General features: G+C 38.2%; 1 protein-coding gene across 2 annotated transcripts in view; it reads left to right on the top strand.

Moving 5' to 3' along the window:
* Positions 1–21,789, top strand: part of UGGT1 (UDP-glucose glycoprotein glucosyltransferase 1) — a 111,000-nt gene that overhangs the window by 46,276 nt on the left and 42,935 nt on the right. For both annotated transcript variants that reach the window (XM_027554526.1, XM_027554517.1), the window contains exons 18-19: positions 6,291–6,455; positions 18,375–18,495. In XM_027554526.1, coding sequence (XP_027410327.1) covers positions 6,291–6,455; positions 18,375–18,495 — 286 coding nt within the window. The remainder of the gene's footprint in view (positions 1–6,290; positions 6,456–18,374; positions 18,496–21,789) is intronic.

Genomic DNA, 21,789 nt, shown 5'->3' with positions numbered 1-21,789 from the left:
GGAGAATTTAATACAGTAACAGTGATTATTGATAGGTAAGGGACATATAATACCATTTCATTAGTTATTTGAGGCTGATTTGTATTTCTTGTTTTTTTCTTCCTCTCTTGCTGCCTCCCTTTGTGAACTGATGATTTTCCATAATGGTATGCTTTGGTTACTTTCTCTTTATCATTTGTGAACCTACTGTAGATTTTTGTTTTGTGGTTACTATGAGTCTTACATAAAATATTTTGTAGATATTAACGGTCTCTTTTATGTTGATGCTCTAACTTTGATCACTTATAAAAACTACTCTTTTATTCCCTCCTCCTTTTTATTTTGGACATCACAATTTAATTCTGTATTGTATGTGCTGTGCTGTGCTGTGCTTAGGCGTTCAGTTGTATTTGACTCTTTGCGACTCCATGGACCCGCCAGGCTCCTCTGTCCATGGGGGTTCTCCAGGCAAGAATACTGGAGTGGGTTGCCCTGCCCTCCTCCAGGGATCTTCCCAACCCAGAGATCAAACCCGGTCTGCTGCATTGCATGCAGATTCTTTACCATGTATATTTAATAGCAAATTATTATAGCCTTAGTTACTTTTAAAACTCTATTTTTTTTTTTTTTTTGCTTTTCATTAGCATATTCTTTATATCGAAAAACAGATGGAGTTTCATGTGTGAACTGCATCATCTTTAGAGGGGAATTCAAGTGACTCTATGTTCTCTTTGAGCGTGGAGGTCATTGCTACAAAGTTTGTGGTTGAGGGCTCTCTCATGCTTCATCTGAATACTCTTGTCATTTGTAGAGTTAAGTTTCTTTAATTTCTTTTTTCTTTGATGCCTTCTGACTGGATAATTGCAAAGTTTCTGTCTTTTAACTTGTAGCTTTTTTTCTTTTACTTGATTTCACTCTGATGGTAATGTTATATTGTTTTTTATTTCATTCATTATATTCTTCAGCTCCAGAATTTCTGTTTGGTTCTTTTTTATGCTCTCTCTCTCTGTCAGAATTCCAATTTTGTTTGTGTATTGTTTTCTTGATCTTACTGAATGTCTTTCTGTGTCTTATAGCTCACTGAGTTTCCCTATGACAGCTATTTTGAGTTCCTTATTGTGTAAATTGCAGATTTCCATGTCTTCAAGATTGATTACTGGAAGATTACTGTGATCCTTAGGTAATGTTATAGTTTCTTGAATTTTTTGCATATTCGTTGCATTTTTATGTTGTTACCAGAAGTGACTGGTAGCAGTCACTTCTCCCAGTCTTTGCTCTCTGCTTTCGGAGAAAAATACCTTTCATTCCAGCCTTGTTAGGAATTCTGAGGCTTTCTCAGAACATCTGTGGGTACATGTACTCCATGCTGTTGTTCCCTCTTGTGCAGATTTCTGAAGCTTGTTTAACTCTTCTTGATTCTACAGTGCCCCAGGCTGGGTGCTGACAGGCCCGTTTTTTGTTTTTCCCAAAGTGGCACTACAGTTCAAATTTTGTCTGTTTCTGGCCCACGGGTTTGGACTGGCTTTCTGTATGTCCTCATTAGCCATTGGCAAAGTTCACTCTTGCTGCCGTTATCAGGATTGTACACTGGGAGCCAGCCTCTGTGTGCAGGTTTATGTGGGTTAAGGTGTATAGAGCACTGTAGGGTGCCCATGAGCCATCTGGGGGAGATCTGTGAATGAGATGTCCTGGGTGGCTCTTAGGTGGGCTTCTTGATGCAGTAAGTAGGATCTGCCTTCCTTAAATGCCTGAAGAGCACTGTCTGCTGCTCTCCCAGCCTTCCCACTTGGTGAAGCTGCTCACAGTTCTGTATTCTGGATGGGGCAGAACAGAAATGAGCCTCTTTGCCAGCATCTCACATAGCTGGGGAAGCTGAGTGCTCATTCCCTTGCTCTTACTTCCCCTGTGGAAGAAATCATAGGCTCAGAATCTCTCTTGTGTCCCTGAGCTATGCTGACTTGGGAGGAGAGTGATATGAATAAAGTCAGACTGTTTCTCTTAGTCTCACCAATGTGTCCAGTGGACAAAGTCCTGGAACTTCTCTGCTGGAAACCTAGACCTTCTTTGGCATCATATCCATGGGTGATTGCTTAAGATAGTTGTTCCCAGGAGTTCCCTGGAGCCAGCTCAAAGGCCAGTGCAGAGGCCACAGCCGTTGTCAAAGTCTGTCTGCCTGTTCCCTGCTGCATGGGTGGGCAACACTTCTCCTGGGCCACTTGGCGTTTGGTGCTGGATTCCAGAGCTCCCACAGAGACACTTTTGCCTGTGGATGGATGCCGAATCGTTGCTTTTGTGTGAGGGAGGCACTAATGAGGGATGTCTTATTTAGCCATGAAACTGATATCACTCCTTTGCGTGCATGCTCAGTCACTTGCTTGTGTCCAACTCTTTGCCACCCCATGGACTGTAGCCCGCCAGGCTCCTCTGTCCATGGGGTTATCCTGGCAAGAATACTGGAGTTTTCATTTCCTCCTCCAGGGGATCTTCCTGACCTAGGGATTGAGCCCACATCTCCTGCATCTCCTGTATTGGCAGGTGGATTCTTTACAGCTGAGCCACCTGGGAAACCCCCAAATCACTCCTGCCTCAGTGTTAAATCTCCTTGTTTTCAGAAATATCCAATTGGGTTTGAAGTTGAAGCTGGTCATGAGGTCTACGCAGTTTAGAGTGAACATGTTTCCGTTATTGTATTGCAACCTTTTGTTCAGTCACTTTCCTTTTTTTTTTTTAATAAAATAATATTGATATGGGCACGTGCTGGTGATTTTTTTCACAACCAACGTGAGGTGTACTCTGTAGAAAAAGGAAAAGTGAAATAAAAGGAAAGGAGGGCCACTTGAGAATATTTGAGGAAATTAATGGAATTTTCTCGTATTTCACATTTGGAAAATGTTTAACTTTGATTTTCTATCATTCTGTTGAAGAAAAAGTATGTGTTGCCTTTTTAATTGTGGGTGATTGCTATATCAAAAGGAATTGCTTAAAAACATTGAATACAATGGACAAATTGGAGGAAAGGGTGTGTTTTAATATTTATAATATATTTTATTAATAACATATTCTTTAATGATACATATGCAGAGTTGGATGTATTAGAGATGAAGGACATATTCTATAATAGTAATGGTTTTAAAGCATAATAATGTGAGAAGGAGTATTAAGCTTCTAGGGCATGGATTACCTTAATACCTTAATACTTGTCCTGTATGGTAAAGCCTCCCAACTTGCCTTTTTAAACTTGAAAAGGCTTATGTTAATAGACTGCTAAAACAATGCTGGAAACATAATTGTTACGTTAAAAGAAATGATAACATTCTAAAATTTACCTCTTATGATCAATTTATCTTGTGCAACAGAGAATCAGTTATTACATCTTCTTGAATTTTCATTTATATCCAAATGAATAATTCACTCTTGAAATACAGGCTTTCAGTGATAGCTTATATAAATACATAGATACAAAAGTGATAAGAAAATAGCATACTATTTTGCTGTCATGTTTCTTTCATATAGTGCATAATTAGCAAGCACTGTTAAAGAAATACCTACTTCTGAAGAAAAATATATTAAATCTAAAGTTCTGATTTCATTTAGCAGATTATACATTTGATTGAAAAATGAAACTCTCTCACAACCAATATTGGGTTTGTGTATATGTGTGAAAAATGTTTCAAGAAGCAGTCTCCACTGCAATAAATTTGAGGTGATCATTCTTTTACGTCTATTGATATAGAGATTGATCAATGAAAGAGATAGATATTGTTAAGAATTTAACATTTAGCTCTTTACATTTATAAAACAGTTTCATCTAAATAAGTTGTATAATCTGTATCTGCATGTGTGGGTGCTAAGTTGCTTCAGTTGTGTCCAGCTCTTTTTGGACTATAGCCTGCCAGGCTCCTCTGTCCATAGGATTCTCCAGACAAGAATACTGGAGTGGATAGCCATTCCCTTCTCCAGGGATTCTTCCTGATCCAGGGATCAAACCTAGGTTTCCTGCATTACAGCAGATTCTTTACTGTCTGAGCCACCAGGGAAGCCCAATCTGTATCTAACTGTCCCTAAATAAGGTTCACAGAAAGTGGTATTTTCACGTGTTGTCTTTTATGCACTGAAATCTTGATTTTGCTGAAGAATCAAGTGAGAGTATCACAAACCCAGCTCCGCAGTCATTTCTCCCATTTGGCCATTTGCCTCATCTGTACTGGTTAGTGGGCCTTCTCATATAAACAGGTCATAATTTCCTAGCTAAGTAATCGCATACTTTCAAGAGAAGATTATTGTGAGATTCTCAGAAGTCCTAAGAATCTAATGATCAATAAGATTCTTTAATTTTTTAAGATTTTTGCAGGACATGTACCCTTCATATGAAAAAGCCCAAGGAAAATAGATTTTTTTGAAAAGAAAGAATAAGTGCATGTTTTTTTTAAAGGAGAAATGAGTACAGTTGGCAAATGTGATTATATTTACAGATATCTGAGTCTTTTGTTATAAATTTGAAACGTTGTTATCTTCTGTGTTTGATATCTGAAAGAAGTAATTGTTTCTATAACTAAGGAGTACAATTAAAGTAGATCTTTTGAACTGAAGAGCATATAGTCTGATAGGTGCATATTTGTATCTTTTAAAGCCAAAGTAAGAAAAGTTCTAAATTATTCATGCCAACATTTTACTGCTGGCATATTATCTCTGGGTCTTTATTAATCTCAGTTATCTTTTTATGAATGACTCATTTGTGACTTTGTAATCAGTGTTTCAAAATTGTGTATAATTAGCATTTTTAGTGATCGGTTTCTAGAAATTCTCACATAAAAGTTTTAAGTGTGACTCGGATTATTGGCCTGCATTCTATTGTTTAGTCTGATAATCTTTTTGCAGGTTGTGAAAATGGAAAGTCAAAACATCTCCCTCCCACTCTTGACTTTTACTCAATTACCACTTTCAGAGAAAGCCAATGTTACTTACTTCCTATTGTTACTGAGAGTTATAGTGTGGGTTTTGTTTTGTTTTCTTGGGGAATCCATCAGTAAATTTTCAGAGCTCAAAGTATATTAAAATTGGGTGTCTAGGAACTTCTTTGAAATAGGTGAGATGTCAAAGAACAGAATTAATATAAGTTTTGGGGGTGTACCTTTGAAAGGTTCTAACACTGGCATAGAGACGTGGCAGAGATCAACCTAGAATGGTATAGAGAAATGGTGCGCTCACAGTCTTTCTCGCCGTGCCCTGTTATAGTCCATCATCGAAGTCTGTAGTATCATTTACCACTGTGGCTAGATCTGAAACTAAGCTTATGACTAGTATCAGTTACCACATTTTTCTATTCGTGCTATCTCAAAAAGTTATATACTTTAAATTTCTGCTATTTTCAGAAAATATCAGTTATAAGGTGTTTAACAAGGATGTCTTATAAACTTTTTATGTCTTGGGTAATGACATAGTTTTTACTCTAAAAACTTAGTCTTGAGTCTGTGGTTGGTATCTGGAGGAATGTACCTATATAGATTTTTGGAAAAGTCTCAGATGTATTTTTTCACCTGGTATTTCCCTGCCGAGGAACTTCTTCTGTCCTTGAGAAGAAAAGAAAGATTGAGCTTAGTACATTATAGAGTGATTTTTTGAGCACTGTCTTTTCACCAGCCTTGTTTTGGTTTCTGCAGGTGTAATTTCTTTTTTGGTGATATGGACCCTTTTAAATTGAGAATTGGATGTAAATATTTCATCTCAGGTTATCTGCCCAGGAGCACTAATAGTTTATGACAGTCTATAGTAGTGCCACCCATTATGGTAGTCTCTGGTCACGTGGGCTTTTAAAATGGAAATTAATTAGTTTCCTGTGCTCAATAGCTACATGTGGCTAGTGGCTACTGCATTGAACAGTGAAGATAGAATATCTCCATCATTGCAGAAAGGTCTGTTGCGTAGTTTGGGCTGTAATATGTATAATTCAGATCTGTTAGCCTGGGCTGCTTAAAATTACCCTCATCCCCACCTTCAACTACTTCTTGATTTATAAGGTTTTGTGGTTTTATTAAACCTCAGTAGTTTAAACTCAAATTTACCTAGTAGGATATTAACTATGATGTTCTTTATATATATATTTAAATTAATTTTTATTGGAGTATAGGTGATTTATAATGTTGTTAGTTTTTTATATATTTTGAAAATAAGTTTTCTACAGTTATCTCTTGGATTCTATATTTCTGTTGATTTTTTTTTCTTATTAGAACATGTATATGTCAAAAATATGCTTTGTTCCATTTTTCTCAGGAATGACAAAAATATCCTGTTTGTGGTCCCATGTGTTTCAGGAAGCAAGAAGTTACTATGAGCAGACTGGAGTTGGCCCACTGCCAGTTGTCCTGTTCAATGGAGTGCCCTTGGAAAGGGAGCAGCTAGACCCTGATGAATTGGAAACCATTACAATGCACAAAATCCTAGAGACCACAACTTTCTTTCAAAGAGCAGTGTACTTGGTAAGTAGTGTTTTGGGTAGATTTTGAAAGAGAATGGTTTGCTTACATTTTTGTAGTCTCTGTATTAGGCATTAAAGTTCTTGAAGTATCACTGTTTTCTGTACCACTCTCAACTGATTTGTAGACTCCCAGCAAATTCTGGGAGTGGAAATATTCGTGAGACTTCTGTACATTGTTTTTGAAATAACTAATTTTATTGGCTTTAAGATTAAATTTTATACTAAAAATTCCTAAGAACTTAGCCATTCTTAGAAACATTTATTCTACTTCTAAGGAATTTTGACATAGAGAAATTCAAATATGCCATATGTGTGTGTGTGTAGTTATTATTGACATCTAACTTACATGCCATAAAAGTCAGCCTTTTAAGGTGGACATGCGGTAGGTTTTAGTATATACACAGAATTATGCAGCTGTCACCTTTGTCTAATTTCAGAGCATTATTACCCCTAGAATAAACCTGACACCCAGCAGCAATTGCTTCCCATTATCCCCTACCCTACCCCCTGACAACCATCAGTCTGTTTTCAGTCTGTGTGGATTTCCTGTTTGGATAGTTTATATAAAGGGGTTCAGGTAATATCTGGTCTTTTGTGATTGATTTCTTTTACTTAGCATAATGTTTTCAAGATTCATCCTTGTTGGAGCATATGTCAATACTTCATTCCTTTTATCACCAAATAATAGTTCCTCCAATGGACAGGCCGCGTTTTGTGCATTTATCAGTTGATGCATATTTGGGTTATTGCCACTTTGAGGCTACTGTGAATAATGCTGCTGCTTGCTATAAGCGATCGTGTAAAACTTTTACTGTAGACATGTTCTCAGTTGTCTTGGATATATACCTCGGAGTGGAATTGTGTGTCAGTTTAGTTCTATTTTTAACAGTAATTCTGTTTTTAAGAGAGCTGCCAGACTGTTTTCCAAAGCAGCTGCACACTTAAACATGTATACAGGTTCCATTTTTTATACTTGGTATTATCTGTCTCTTTGGTTATAGGCTAGTGGGTGTGAAGTGGTATCTCATGGTGGTTTTGATCTGCATTATTCAAACATGAATGATGTTGAGTGTTGTTGCCTGTGCTTATTCACCATTTATTTCCTCTTTGGAGAAATGTCTATTCAGATTATTTGCCTGTTTTTAATTGGGTTATTTGTTTTATTACTGTTGAGTTATAAGAGTTATTTATGTATTCTGGATATGAATTACTTATTATATGTATATAATTGTCAAATATTTTCTCTCATTTTCTGGTTTGTCTTTTTACTTTCTTGGTAGTGTCCGTTTACTTTTTTTGTTGTTGCTTGTACTATTTGTATCATATGTAAGAAATCTTTACTTAATCCTAGGTAATGAAGATTTCTGTTTTCTTCTGAGTATTTTATAGTTATTTCTCTTAATGTTTAGTTCTTTGATCCATCCTCAGTTAATTTTTGTATGTGGAGTGAGGTAGGAGTCTATCTCTTTTTCCATGTCCAATTTGAGACATGCAGCTGGATATCTTTGAACTATTCAGTTAGCTGCCCCAGTACCATTTTTGAAAAGAATAGCCTTTCGCTGTTAAATTGTCATGGTACCCTTGTCAAAAATAAATTGCCCACTAATGTATAGGTCTATTTTTAGACCGTCTGTTGTTTCAGTTAACCTACTTTTCCTATGTAAGTACCTCACAGTCTTGATTATAATCATAATCAAGTTTGAGTTTTCCAACTTAGTGTTTTTCTGTTTTTAAGAATGTTTGGCTCTTTTGTGAGTATTAAATGTATAAACATATGAATGTGAAATATATAAATGTATACTGAAGCAGTCTCTATAACAGCAAAGAATGAGAAATGATTTAAATATCCAACAATATGGTGGAACACAATGCAGCCGTTAGAAAGACGTTAACTAAGACCATCTAAAGACATGTCTACAACATGTTGCCACGGACCAGCAAATGGATTATATAAGGTAGTGTGGCTAGGCTGATCTTATTACTGTGTATATGTGAATGTGTCTGAGTAGGTGACATAAGTATATGTGTGTGTGTGTGTGTTAGGCTGGAAATGTGCTTAGTCACCCAGTCATGTCCAACTCTTTGTGACCCTGTGGACTGTAGCCTGCCAGGCTCCTCTGTCCATGGGGATTCTCCAGGCAAGCATACTGGAGTGGGTTGTAGTGCTCTCCTCCAGGGGATCTTCCCAACCCAGGGACTGAACCCAGGTCTCCCACATTGCAGGCAGATTCTTTACCATCTGAGCCACCAGGGAAGCCCAGGCTGGAAATAAATAACTCAGATGAGCAGCTTTTTCATGGACAGCATGGCGAGATCACAGATGATTGTTTTTCTTTGAACTCTTCTGTATTTATCATATTTTCATCAATGAATATGTACTATGGTGCTAATTTGAAGTAAAGAAGTTTTTAAAAAAGCCTTAGCCTGTTTACCGCCTGACAGGAAAACTACTCAAGCACAGAGAAAACCAATTGCTTTATAGTTTTAAGATTGAAATTATATTAAAAAAAATCAGATTTGAGTTCAAAGTGAGCTTCAGACAAGATAATTATGTGCCCACTTCCCTGGTGGCTCAGACGGTAAAAGCGTCTAGGTACAATGCAGGAGACCTGATTCGATCCCTGTGTCAGGAAGATCCCCTGGAGAAAGAAATGACAACCCACTTCTGTACTCTTGCCTGGAAAATCCCATGGACAGAGGAGCCTGGTAGGCTACAGTTCATGGGGTGGCAAAGAGTCGGACGCAACTGAGCGGCTTTGCTACACTTGTGGTTTTAAAACTCATTGTGTGGTTTTGAGTAAACATTACAAATTTCAGCTCACTATTTGCTAAAATGAATATTTTTAGAAAGGAACTTTTCCTAATCACATTGATTTACATGAACACCTTTGGTTTTCAATCTACTCTTTTCACTGGGCTCCTGTCTATGGTCAGACATGCCCCATCTGCCATTTTGCATCAGGCCAGCTTACAAGACAGTTGTCTATAAAATTTGTAAAATCCCTAGTGAAATTTGATTAACTAAAACCTTAATTAATCAGTCATGTAGGTCTTTGTTTTTTAGGAGAAAGATCAAAGAAAGAGGAAATAAAATATTAGAGACTTCAAGCCGACAAAAAGCCCCTGAAACTCAGCTTTACATGTATGCTTTGTGCTTGTTCCATGTTCAGATGAATCTTAAAATTCCAAACACAAAGAAACCCGAAAAAGCAGCTGAAAGAAAATTAACATAGCCCCAAATCTCTGATTTAGCCACCATATTACCAGTCTTTAATGCATACACAAAATAGATGCATGCCCATGTGTATATATACTCATATATCTGGGAGGAAGATGATGGCTGGGGGTGGTCGCTTCCTCCTGAAAGTTTGTACCTGGAGTATTAATATTTGAAATGTACCGACAATTTTAAGTTTCTGGAGATGGAGGCATCATTTCTCCTTTGGAGTAGACTTCTAATGTTTCTAGAAAAAGTCCCAGTCTGGGCTGTTTAGTTCCCAAATATAAAGGACTTGGCTCATATACCGAGAGAAAATGTCAAGGTCACCATAAATATAACTGTTGTTGTATTCTGTGATGTGGCTACTAATGGGAACAAGGCTATTCTTTAGCCTGACTGTGCCCTTAATCTGTCGGGGAAATGATTTTTATGTAAATAAAACTTTGGATTGGACTGTTAGTATTCCTTAAAAAAAAAAGAAGGTTTGGCTTTTCTGTGTCCCTTTAATTCCCTATGTATCTTAAAATAAGCTTGTCAGTTTCTACCAGAGAGAGGCCATTGGGATTTTAATAGTAATTGTGTTGAATCTGTAGTTCAATTTGGGGACTATTGATGTCTTAACTGTAGTGAATCTTCCAACCCATGAATGTAGGACGCATTTCCATTTACTGTCTTTTAATGATGTTTCATAGTTTTCAGTGAAGAAGTCTTAGACTTTTGTTAAACTTATTCCTTAGTATTTTATATTTTACTCTTTTTGGTGCTGTTGTAAATGCATTGTTTCTTTAATTTTGGGGTAGTTTATTTGTGAACTTGAACTTGTTTATTAGCTCTGTTAGTCTTTTGTGTGGGTGCGTGTAGATTTCTTAACATTTTCTGTACAGAAATCATTGTCATCTTTCAAATGACAACAGCATGCCTAGAGTGAAACTCTTGAGTTTTTCCTACTTATAATATGTTACTTTTTTTTTTTTTTTGCAACAAATTACAGTATTTCTACTCTCTTAGTTTTCTGCTTTTCAAGACATCAAAGTATGACTTACTGTACAGATATTTCAGGACCCCAAAGCAATGTATAGACAGAAAAAAAATCTCAGTATACTTAGGGATTCTCAGTAGCTTGAGAGGGAAATCAAGGTCTGGCATTCTTATAAATGATGATTATTAAGACTGATCAAATGGAAAGACTCAAATGATTTGTCAGTTTTGAACTGTGTATTTAATTATTTACTACAAATTCCCCTGGTTATTGTCATAAGAGTAAAAAAAAAAATCTCCCTCTGTATCTAGTCATCCATCTACCCACCTTCCAATAATAGGTAATTGCTGTTTTAAGTTTCTTCTGAGTTGTTCCAAAACATTTTTGTATCTATATGCTAACAATGAAAATTTACTCCTTCCTAACCTTTATTCAAAGTGGTAACAAATTATTAATGCATAACTATACTACACCTTGGTTTTTTTCACTTAACAAAATACATAAGTCTTTCTAATTTGGTGTATAGAGTATTCTCAGTTTTTTTAAGATAGCCATGTAGTGTTTCATTAGTAAGCAACTTTGCCCCACTTGGCAGCACATTTGGCAATATATAGAGATATTTTTTGTTGTCATAGTTTGGGGAGGAAAGAGGTGCTGCTGGCTTCTAGTGGGAGTGAATCAGGCATGCTGCTAAACCTCGTGCAGTGCTCAGGACGTCCCTTCCCTTCCAAAACAGCAGGACATCACCTCCCTTTCCAAAGAGTTATCTAGTCCAAAATGTCAATAGTGCTGAGATTGAAAAACCATTTTGTGGATATACCCTCACTGCATTTCTCAGATATATAAATTAACATTTTCCATCAAAACTGGGAACTTTTTACCCTTTATTTCTTCTATTAGTCTTTTGGTTTGTGATGACTTCTGACACAACACGGCCCAGAGTTAGGACATAGTCCTAACATATTAAGGACATAGTTCTTCACAAGATTGTCTTTATTTTAGACACTAGACACAAGTTCAGAGATCCTCAGGCCACCCTTACTTATGATCAAATAGCTACAAATGCAGGTATCCCCTTAGTTATGATAATTTGCTAGAATGGCTTACAGAACTCAGGATAGTGTGGTTTTTACAGTTAGCATTATTAAAGTAATAGAATATGTATCAGAAGCAGCCGAAGACTGAGGAGCACACAGCAAAGCTTTGGAAGGTTCCAAATGTAAACATTCTATGTCTTTTCCCTGTGATGCCAGGTTATATTATCCTTCCAGCTCTTTGATGTGGGATACAATTGTTCTGCAGTGTGTGGGTCGTCTGCTTGGTGGTTCTACGGTGGGGTTACTGGGGACCTCCTCCAAGAGGGCTTATGCCACAGGCTGTGTGACTCAGATCTGCCACACGCAGAGCCCCTGCCTCTTCGACAGGCCCCTGCTGACCTGCATCTTCACAGGAGACTCTGAAACACAGGTCTGGCTCAGTCTCTGTGGGGTCTCTGGGTCCTGGTATGCACAAGGTTTTGTTTGAGCCCTCCAAGCATCTCTGGTGGGTATGGGGTTTGATTCTAAACGTGATTTCACCTGTCCTGCTGCCTTGCTGGGGCTTCTCATTTGCCCCTGGACACGGGCTATCTGTTTTTGCTGGGATCCAACATTTCTCCTGTCAATGGTGGTTTAGCAGTGAGCTGTAAAAAAAAAAAAAAAAAATGCAAAAGGCAAAATAGTTATTTGAGGAGGACTTACAAATAGCTGAGAAAAGAAGAGAAGCTAAAGGCAAAGGAGAAAAGGAAAGATACACCCATTTGAATACAGAGCTCCAAAGAATAGCAAGGAGAGATAAGAAAGTCTTCCTTAGTAATTAATGCAAAGAAATAGAGGAAAACAATAGAAAGGGAAAGACTAGAGATCTCTTCAAGAAAATTAGAGATATCAAGGGAACTTTTCATGCAAAGATGGGCACAATAAAGGACAGAAATGGTATGGACCTAACAGAAGCAGAAGATATTAAGAAGAGGTGGCAAGAATACACAGAAGAACTGTATAAAAATGATCTTCGTAACCCAGATAATCACGATGGTGTGATCACTCACCTAGAGTCAGACATCCTGGAATGTGAAGTCAAGTGGGCCTTAGGAAGCATCACTACGAACAAAGCTAGTGGAGGTGATGGAATTCCAGTTGAACTCTTTCATATCCTAAAAGATGATGCTGTGAAAGTGCTACACTCAATATGCCAGCAAATTTGAAAACTCAGCAGTGGCCACAGGACTGGAAAAGGTCAGTTTTTCATTCCAATCCCAAAGAAAGGCAATGCCAAAGAATGCTCAAACTACTGCACAATTGCACTCATTTCACATGCTAGCAAAGTAATGCTTAACATTCTTCAAGCCAGGCTTCAGCAGTACATGAACTTCCAGATGTTCAAGCTGGGATTTAGAAAAGGCAGAGGAACCAGAGATCAAATTGCCAACATCCATTGGATCATCAAAAAAGCAAGAGAGTTCCAGAAAAACATCTATTTCTGCTTTATTGACTATGCCAAAGCCTTTGATTGTGTAGATCACAACAAACTATGGAAAATTCTTAAAGAGATGGGAATACTAGACCACCTGACCTGCCTCCTGAGAATTCTGTATGCAGGTCAAGAAGCAACAGTTAGAACCGGACATGGAAAAACAGACTGATTCCAGAATGGGAAAGGAGTACATCAAGACTGTATATTGTCACCCTGCTTATTTAACTTATATGCAGAATACATCATGTGAAATGCTGGGCTGGAAGAAGCACAAGCTGGAATCAAGATTGCTGGGAGAAATATCAATAATCTCAGAAACACAGATGACACCACCCTTATGGCAGAAAGTGAAGAAGAACTAAAGTGCCTCTTGATGAAAGTGAAAGAGGAGTGTTAAAAAGCTGGCTTAAAACTGAAAATTCAAAAAATGAAGGTCATGGCTTCCAGTCCCATCACTTCATCACAAGTAGATGGGGAAACAAGGAAACAGTGACAGACTATTTTTTTGGGCTCCAAAATCATTGCAGATGGTGACTGCCGCCATAAAATTAAAAGATGCTTGCTCTTTGGAAGAAAAGTTATGACCAACCTAGACAGCGTATTAAAAATCAGAGAGATTACTTTGCCGACAAAGGTTCATCTAGTCAAAGTTATGGTTTTTCCAGCAGTCATGTATGGATGTGAGATTTGGACTATAAAGAAAGCTGAGTGCTGAAGAATTGATGCTTTTGAACTGTGGTGTTGGAGAAGACTCTTGAGAGTCCCTTGGACTGCAAGGAGATCCAACCAGTCAACCCTAAAGGAAATCAGAAGGACTGATACTGAAGCTGAAGCTCCAATACTTTGACTACCTGCTACGAAGAACTGACTCCTTGGAAAAGACCCTGATACTGGGAAAGACTGAAGGCAGGAAGGTAAGGGGATGACAGGATGAGATGATTGGATGGCATCATTGACTCAATGAACATGAGTTTGGGTAAACTCTGGGAGTTGGTGATGGACAAGTAAGCCTGGCGTTACAGTCCAAACGGTTGCAAAGAGTAGGACACGACTGAGCAACTGAATGACTGAACATGTTGGGTATTTCCATCCAGGGAAGTTCAGTTAAGTTTTGGCGTCCAGATTTTTTACTGGGGCTTCCTTATGTAGCTGCTGATCAAAAGCTTTTAGGTTTAATTAGGTCCCCAGTTGTTTTTTGTTTTTATTTTCATTATTTTAGGGTCAAAAAAGATCTTGCTGTCATTTATGTCAAAGAGTCTTTTTCATGTGTTTTCCTGTAGTGTCTGGTCTATACATTTAGGTCTTTAATCCATTTTGAGTTTATTTTTGTGTATGGTGTTAGGTAGCATTCTAATTTCATTCTTTTACATATTGCTGTCCAGATTTCCCAGCACCACTGATCGAAGAGGCTGTCTTTTCTGCACTGTTCCTGCCTCTTTTGTCACAGACTAGGTAACATAGGCTTGTGGGTTTATCTTTGCACTTTCTATTCTGTACCATTGGTCTATGGTTCTGTTTTTGTGCCAGTACCATATTGTTTTGATTACTGTAACTTTGTAGTATCATTTGAAGTCAAGGAATCTGATTCTTCCTCCTCCATTTTTCTTTCTCAAGATTACTTTGGCTGTCCAGAATCTTTTGTGTTTCCACACAATTTGTGGAGTTCTTTGTTGTAACTCTGTGATGAATACCATTGGTAATTTGATAGGAATTGCATTGAATCTGTAGATTGCTTTGGGTAGTATATTCATTTGCACTACATTGAGTCTTCCAATCCAAGAACATCATATATTTTTCCTTCTGTTTGTGTCCTCTTTTGATTTATTTCATCAGTGTTTTATAGTTCTCTGAGTTCAGGTCTTCTGCTTCTTTAGGTAGATTTATTTCTTAGTATTTTATTCTTTTTATTGCGATGGTAAATAGGATTGTTTCCTTAATCTCTAGTCTTTTGTTGTTCGGAATCTAATTTCTGTGCATTGCATTTTCTATGCATGTAATTTCTGTGCACTAATTTTGTACCTTGCAACTTTACTTCTGTTTCATTGACTATGCTAAAGCCTTTGACTGTGTGGATCACAACAAACTGGAAAATTCTTAAAGAGATGGGAATGCCAGACCACCTTACCTGCCTCCTAAGAAACCCATATGCAGGTCAAGAAGCAGCAGTTGGAACTGGATATGGAACAGACTGATTCCAGATTGGAAGAGGAGTACATCAAGGCTGTATATTGTCACTCTGCTTATTTAACTTATATACAGAATACATCATGTGAAATACTGGGCTGGATGAATCACAAGCTGGAATCAAGATTGCCAGGCGAAATATCAACAACCTTAGATATGCCACACTAATGACAGAAAGTGAAGAGGAACTTAAGAGCCTCTTGATGAGAGTGAAAGAGGAGAGTGAAAAAGCTGGCTTAAAACTCAGCATTCTAAAAATGAAGATCATGGCATTCAGTCCCATCGCTTCATGGGAAATAGGGAAACAATGGAAATAGTGACAGACTTTATTTTCTTGAGCTGCAAAATCACTGCAGATGGTGACTGAAGCCATGAAATTAAAAGATACCTGCTTATACAAAGAAAAACTATGACAAACCTAGATAGCATATTAGAAAGCAGAGGCATCACTTTGCTGACACAAGATCCATCTAGTCAAAGCTATGGTTTTTGTAGTAGCATGTATGGGTGTGAGAATTGGACCATAAAGAATGCTGAGTGCTGAAGAATTGATGCTTTTGAACTGTGGTGCTGGGGATGACTTCCTGAGAATCCCTTGGACACAAGGAGATCAAACCAGTCAATCCTCAAGAAAACCAGTCCTGAATATTTGTTGGAAGGACTGATGCTAAAGCTAAAGCTCCAGTACTTTGGCCTCTTGATGCGAAGAGCTGTCTCATTGGAAAATACCCTCATGGTGGGAAAGATTGAGGGCAAAAGGAGAAAGGGGCGACAGAGGATGAGATGGTTGGATAGCATCACTGACTCAATGGACATGAGTTTGAGCAAACTCTGGGAGGTAGTGAAGGACAGGGAAGCCTGGTGTGCTGCAGTCCATGGAGCTGCAGTCCAGAGTTGGATATCACTCAGTGACTGAACAACAACAGCAGCCTCACCATATTCACCGATTAGTTCCAGTGGTTTTCTGGTGGAATCTTAAAGGATTTTCTGTGTATAGTACTGCAAACAGTGACAGTTTTACTTCTTCTCCAGTTTGTCGTCCTTTTATTTTTCTTCTTTGGTTGCCATGACGAGGACTTCCAAAACTATGTTGAGTAAGAGTGGTGAGAGTGGCCATTGTTGTCTTGTTCCTGATCTTAGGGGAAATGCTTTCAGCTTTTCACCATTGAGAATGGTGTTTGCTGTGGGTTTGTCATATCTGGTCTTCATTATATTGAGGTAGGCTCTCTCTATGCTCATTTTCTGGAGAGTTTTTTTTTTTTTTAAATAAATGGGTGTTGAACTTTGTCAAAAGCTTTTTCTACACCTTTGAGATGATCATATGATTTTTACTCTGTTAATATGATGTATCACATTGCTTGATTTGCATATATTGAAGAATCTTTGCATTCTGGGATGTGCAGATGTGTGAGATTCAAAGTGTGTATAGAGATATAAATGAAGCAAAATTGTCACTTAAACATTCCTGTTCCTCACTGTTCATTTTTCTTTCTGCAAACAATCCCTGTGTGTGTGTTTGTAGGTGGACTCCATTTAAAGGTATGTATAATTTTCATAGATGTTGCCAAATTTCCTTCCTTCAGTTAGGCTTTTATCATAGAGACCAAAGTTATATACATGGGCTTGCATCTATACTGAGTCATTGAGTACCTTTGTAAGTCTTTTGAATTGTGTAGTTGGTTTGCTGCTGCTGCTGCTAAGCCACTTCAGTCGTGTCCAACTCTGTGTGACCCTATAGATGGAAGCCAGCCAGGCTCCCCTATCCCTGGGATTCTCCAGGCAAGAACGCTGGAGTGGGTTGCCATTTCCTTTTCCAATGCATGGAAGTGAAAAGGGAAAGTGAAGTCGCTCAGTCGTGTCCGACCCCCAGCGACCCCATGGACTGCAGCCCACCAGGCTCCTCCATCCATGGGATTTTCCAGGCAAGAGCACTGGAGTGGGGTGCCATTGCCTTCTCTGGTAGTTGGTTTGTATGCTCATTATTGGCTTATAGTTTGAGATTTTGTATGTGAGTTATTGCTCTTGAGATAAGTAGCCACAGAAGATGCCTGAATGGATTTTTTAAAGACTTGACTGTGTATATTTCATTCACATCTGTTTCCCCTGAAAATCATGTTGAAGTATGGTTTTGTGTGAAATATTTTCAGTGTGAAAGTTTATAAGTTTACACAGCCACATATACTAGATCACCTTCATGAAGTACAAGTATTTCTATAATATGAGAAGCATGAAAGGGAAGAGTTAATGATAAATGATTTCTTTTTCCCCAATGTAATTGTGACCCTAGAAATACAGGATTATTTGGATGCCTGAGATTGAAAAAGGCTTGGGGTAATTTTTTTTTTTTCAGAGAATATTAACTGCTTTAGTGAAGTCATTTGGCTTTGTTCTTTAGAGAGAAGCTTACTGTGAGTAGATCTCAAGGTGGGTTTTTGCTTGTGTTAACTCCAGTTTCTCAAGCTTGCTTGTTTCTGTGGCAAGATCGAATAAACATGGGTTTGCATTTCATATGCACTTCTCATTAGCTTTGTGGCTTTGAGTAAGTTATTTAACCTTACTGTACCACATCTTGCTCACATTGTCGAACAGATTAGAAATACTGTACATAAAGAGCCTGCTTGGCAACGACAAGAACCTATAACTTGGTTATATATATATATATATATCTCCCTATAACTTGGGATAACTTCTATTTTTAGCTGTTACTAGTTTGTCAGAAGATAATATAAAAATGATTTTTTAGCTCCTAATAAATCTATTGATCAGTGGCTCAGTGGGTAAAGAATCCACCTGCAATGCAGGAGATGCAGGAGACACAGGTTTGATCACTAGGTGGGGAAGATCCTCTGGAGAAGGAAATGGCAACCCACTCCAGTATTCTTGCCTGGAAAATTCCTTGGACAGAGGAGCCTGGTGGGCTGCAGTCCATGGGACCACAAAGAGTCTGACATGACCGAGTGGCTGAGCACTACTCAGATTTGTTTAATGTGCTTCTTGCCTGCATCCTGTCTCTTTTTTTCCTGTAGGGTGAACTGTCCCATGATCAAGATGTGGTAGAGTATATCATGAATCAGCCAAATGTTGTTCCACGAATCAACTCTAGGATTTTGACAGCTGAGCGAGAATACCTGGACCTAACAGCAACCAGTAAGTAACATTTCAGGAACACTTTAGGCTTTTTTGATTTGTCTTTCAAAATCCTGTATTTATTGGATTGTAATGTTCAGAAGATAATCCAAGATTGTGACACGATTTTGTTTAAACTCTTTGTACCTTGATTTCATTATATGAGCCTCTAAATTTACAAGAGTTTCCTCCAGAGGAGAGAAATTCTTCCTGGATAAATCTTTGTAAACTCTGAAAGTTATTCAATGTCTTTTAAATGCCAGCTAAACATAGGCAGTAGATGGTAGGAATGGTCCTGGATTATTGGCTTTCTTACAGTCCTAAAGCTCTTAAGCAGCTGTTTTCTTCCTAGGTCTGGTGTCAGTTTCAGCAATAATGTTGACAAATATCTCAGAGAGCTTTACTGTGTGGACTTAAGAATGCCTTTTTAACAAATAAAGCTTCATTGAGAAATACCGTACTTGCCATAAAAGTCAACCTTTCAAATTGTACAGTTATAATGTGTACTGTTTTTAGTATATTCTCAAAGTTGTGTGATCATCACACTGTCTAATTTTAGACTCCTCCGAAGGAAATGATGTACCCCGTTAGTAGTCCCTCTTCTAGTAGTAGTCCATTTCCCACTTCTCCTGTCCTTCAGCAACTACCTAATTTAGTTTCTCTTTCTATGGATTTTTCTGTTCTGGATATTTTATATAATTGGAAGTTTTTTGTGACTGGCTTCTTTCACTAAGCATAAAGGTTTTTAAGGTTCATCCACGTTGTAGCCTGTCTCAGAACTTCCTTTTTACGACTGATTCCTTTTCCATTGTATAGACAGGCCATACTTTGCTTACCTGTTCCTCAGTTGATTAATGTTTAGGTTGTTTCCACAAGAATACCTTTTTGTAGCTCATGAAACTGAATACCGGAAAAACAAACAACCTAGTCAAAAAGCGGGCAAAATACATAAACAGATATTTCTTCAAAGAAGACATACAGATGGCTAATAAACACATGAAAAGATGCTTAACATCACTCATTATTAGAGAAATGCAAATCAAAACTACAATGAGATATTACCTCGTACAAGTCAGAATGGTCATCATCAAAGATCCACAAGCAATAAATGCTGGAAAGGGTGTGGAGAAAAGGCATCCGTTTTGCACTGTTGATGGGACTGTAAATTGATACAGCCACTGTGGAAGACCGTATGGAGATTCCTCAAAAAACTGGGAGTAGAACTACCATATGACCCCACCATTTCACTACTTGGTATATACCCTGAGGAAACCAAAATTGAAAAAGGCACATGCACCCCAATGTTCACTGCAGCACTGCTTACAATAGCTACAGCATGGAAGCAACCTAGATGTCCATCGACAGATGAATGGATAAAGAAACTGTAGTACATATATATATATATATATAAAAATGGAATGTTACTCAACCATATAAAGGGTCACGTTTGAGTCAGTTCTAATGAAGTGGATGAACCTAGAGCCTATTATACAGAGTGAAGTAAGTCAGAAAGAGAAACACAAATATTACATATTAATGCATATATCTGGAATCTAGAAAGATGGTGCTGATGAACCTGTCTGAGGGCACCAGTGTCTGAGGGCACAGATGCAGAGAGCAGACGTGGGGACATGGATGGGGGAAGGAGAGGGTGAGATGCATGGAGAGAGGCATGGGGGCGCACACACGCTACCACGTGTGAAATCGACAACCAGTGGGGATTTGCCCTGTGACTCAGGGGCTCAGACTGGGGCTCTGGAACAACCTGGAAGGGCGGGAAGAGGGGGGTGGTTAGAGATGGAGGGGACACGTGCGCACCCATGGCTGACTCTTGTTGATGTATGGCAGAGGCCAGCTCAGTATTGTGAAGCAGTTTTCCTTCAGTTAAAAATAAGTAAGTTTGGAAAATGAACAAACTGAAACAATGCCTTGTTTAGAAGTTAACCCCAGCTGCAGCTTGTTCTTTGCCTTTGCTGGAGACTGTGGAGGCCACTGTGACGAACTGCAGGAAATGACATGGAGCTATCATTATTTGCTCAGGAAATCTCACGGGGAAGAAAGGATATGTTAACGGTGAAGTCAGAACCAAGTGTATTCGTTGTGGTAGTTGAGTACGATAAATATATAAATCTATTTGTGATTGGTACTTGATTGCGGCTATCTCTGTTCTACTTGAAACTAAATTCCTTTTCTTTCAGGCAGAATAAAATGGTTAAATATAGGCAGAGGAAAAATTCATATGTATGCTTATATTTGAAAAAAAAAGGTAGTTAAGAAAATGCTTTTTTACCAGAAGAATTAGTAGTGCAAGGCAGGCAGTGTTATGAATCTTCATCCTGTTTGTTGTTTCCATCATTTTAAATTAAGCTGTAAAGAGTTATCTTTGGAGTACTGATGAATAAGGAACGTAAAAACAGCTCTGTGTTTTGGGATATCTTTCTCCACTGAGTGTTAACACCCTCACCTGTGACATGATGCCAGTCCCCAGTGGCAAGGACGTAGTCGCTTGGTGAGCGTTGTGAAGCTGTTGGTGAAGGAGTAACTGGCATCCTCCTAACCCAGTGGTTATAGCTCCATTATCTACACTGCTCTTGGCCTTTGCTGTCCTGCAACCAAGTTTTAAGGCCATGGTACTTCCTCCCCTCCCCTGCATATAGCCAACAGTATGAATGGATTATGTCTGTCATAATCGCTTACCATTACTAGAACATTGATTGAGCAGATTGTAGGCCTTCGGTGTGCTTTCTTTAATGAAAAGATAGATAGGTGAGGGTGGGCAAGCAAGCTGTGCTTGGAGGGTAGGGCAGAAAGCAGGGCGTTTGTATTGGGATGTGAGTAATGCAAAGACCTGGGATGATTGCTAGAGATAGAGGGTTTATGATACCAGGCTGGAGACCACTTTGTAGGTAGGAAGAAATTATGAAGTATTTAGAGCAAGAGAGTGACTTGATGAAGCTGGAATTTTGGTAAGAGTAATCTGAGGGGAAATGATTAATAAGAGCAATTGCACATAGGTACTAATAGGAAAAATATATATCTAAAAATGACCTCTTATTTCTTTTAAGGTTAGAAATGTTATTATGATAGAGATGAAATAACTAAAATATGCGTTTTCTTATATTTTCTCTCCCATTTATCTCCTCTTATCCCCAAATAGAATAGGGAAGTGTTTACTATAGGGATGGACTATGGAAAGGGGAGGTGAAGTTAAAGTCTCTTTAAAAGATCATCCTCTAGGTATAAAGTGAAAAAATAGGAATAAAATTAATTTAAATAATCAACACATATATGAGAGTTATATGTCAGATGGGTACA

Source organism: Bos indicus x Bos taurus, chromosome 2 (assembly GCF_003369695.1).
Source record: "Bos indicus x Bos taurus breed Angus x Brahman F1 hybrid chromosome 2, Bos_hybrid_MaternalHap_v2.0, whole genome shotgun sequence".
Classification (NCBI taxonomy): domain Eukaryota; kingdom Metazoa; phylum Chordata; class Mammalia; order Artiodactyla; family Bovidae; genus Bos; species Bos indicus x Bos taurus.
Note: the sequence above shows the minus strand (reverse complement) of the source record. Positions and strands in the feature narration are given on the sequence as shown.